The sequence below is a fragment of the Alligator sinensis genome, unplaced genomic scaffold, assembly GCF_000455745.1.
Source record: "Alligator sinensis unplaced genomic scaffold, ASM45574v1 scaffold891_1, whole genome shotgun sequence".
NCBI classification, from domain to species: domain Eukaryota; kingdom Metazoa; phylum Chordata; order Crocodylia; family Alligatoridae; genus Alligator; species Alligator sinensis.
The window spans coordinates 35,897-37,682 of NW_005843019.1; the positions used below are offsets into that span (position 1 = coordinate 35,897).

General features: G+C 43.3%; 1 protein-coding gene across 1 annotated transcript; it reads right to left on the minus strand.

Annotated features, from left to right (window-relative positions):
• Positions 1-742: 742 nt before the first annotated feature.
• On the minus strand, positions 743-1,669 carry LOC106723034 (olfactory receptor 6F1-like). Its single transcript, XM_014526315.1, has one exon. The coding sequence runs from the start codon at positions 1,667-1,669 to the stop codon at positions 743-745; it is 927 nt and encodes a 308-aa protein (XP_014381801.1).
• Between the last annotated feature and the right edge of the window lie 117 nt (positions 1,670-1,786).

Consider the following 1,786-nt stretch of genomic DNA (forward strand, 5'->3'; position numbering starts at 1 on the left):
TGCATGCAGCAGCAGGGAGCCACCCCCCCTCCACCCATCCACACCCTTCAGATGAGCCACAAGCCATGGCTCTGTTCCACTCCCAGGGTTGCATTCACTGCCCTGTCTGGGAAACTCCTGCCCCTGCCTCTGCCCCTCTCCCTCCCTTACCATGGGGCCTGGATCTGCCCTCCCACACTCCTTCCCTCCCCCACGCCTTTTTCCTCCAACAGACTTACTGGCCGGATGTTGTTCTTCAAGTTGCTGGGCTGCATGCATGCCATGTCTGTGCACATGCACGTGGTGTTTATCAGTGACAATATCAGCTGCACCAGCCAAAAAAGCCAATAATATTAATTTTCCTTTTATCAGTGCCAGCCTGATAGAAAGCTGATATATTGGTGCACCTCTAGATTTTTTTTACATTGTTATTATTAGATTTTTTTTCATAATAGAAGGGATATCAGTGCAGGGAATCTGATTTTTACAACCCTCCCCTCCCCCTGCAAAGCAGTTTTCATAATCTTTCCTACAAATGGTCAGGCTCTATGTTTACTTATTATCCTTTTGGATTTTTTCCATAGATAAAAATTCCCTACAAAAAGATCTTGGTTTCTATTTACACACTTTGCCCTGATCTTTTTGAACTCCATTATCACAGAGAAATGCAGCTATCATGGTGGTTCAGAGATTAATATTTGGTCTTTCATATAGCTGCAGCTTGATTGGTTAACACAACCTTCTTGACTTACACGAAAGAAGTTCATGTCCCATGGAATACATTGTACAAGGTTTCCTTCACCTCCCTGTTTCTCAGCGCATAAATGAAAGGATTTAGCAAGGGTGTCACAATAGTGTTCAGGATGGTAACTATTTTGGTCAGCTCCAATGAGCTCCGGGCAGATGGCTTAACAAAAAGAAAAATGGTCGACCCATACCATATAATCACAACAGCAAGGTGAGAAGAACAAGTGGAGAAGGCTTTCTGTTGTCCTTTGGCTGATGGGATTCTCAGTATGGTAGAGATGATATAGATGTATGAAAGTAGAGTAATTATACATGAGCCAAGGATGACAATCACTGAGATGATGAACGCTGTTGTCTCAACTGTGTGTGTGTCTGTGCAAGACAGGATTATCCAGGAATCTATGTTGCAAAGGAAATGGTTAATGACATTAGGACCACAGAAGGACAACCTACTGATCAGAGATGCTGGTATTGAGATAACCAGGAAACCACACACCCAACATGCAATGGCCAGCTGTATAGAAACAGTATTGCTCATAATAGAGCTATAGTGCAATGGGTAGCATATGGCCAAATAGCGATCATAGGCCATGACAGCCAAGAGGAAATATTCTGTGCAGCCAAAGGAGAAAATGAAGTACATCTGCACGAGGCAGCTGTGGAAGGAGATAGTTCTGCTTTTCCCTAGGAAAATTGCAAGGGTCTTGGGAATAGAAGTCGTTGTGTACCATATTTCTAGGAAAGACAGATTGCAGAGAAAAAAGTACATGGGGGTGTGGAGGTGGTGGTTGGTCATTACAAGGGCTACGATAGCGACGTTTCCAATCACTGTCAGGATGTACATGAGAAGGAAGAGGATAAAGATGGAGACCTTCAAATAGAGGGATCCAGGGAAGCCCAAGAGAATGAATTCCATCACAGTGGTTTCATTTTGTTTTCCCATTTGGTCCTTTTACCTGCTGAAGCCCATAAAGTAAAGAAAGAGAAATTACAAGTTATTGTTTACTGGTCAACTAAGGGGTCATTTCTGGCATTTACATTCCACAGGAATTCTTTCCCT

Coding starts and splice junctions, on each gene's coding strand:
- LOC106723034 (XM_014526315.1), bottom strand. CDS start 1,669: ATGGGAAAACAAAATGAAACCACTGTGATGGAATTCATTCTCTTGGGC.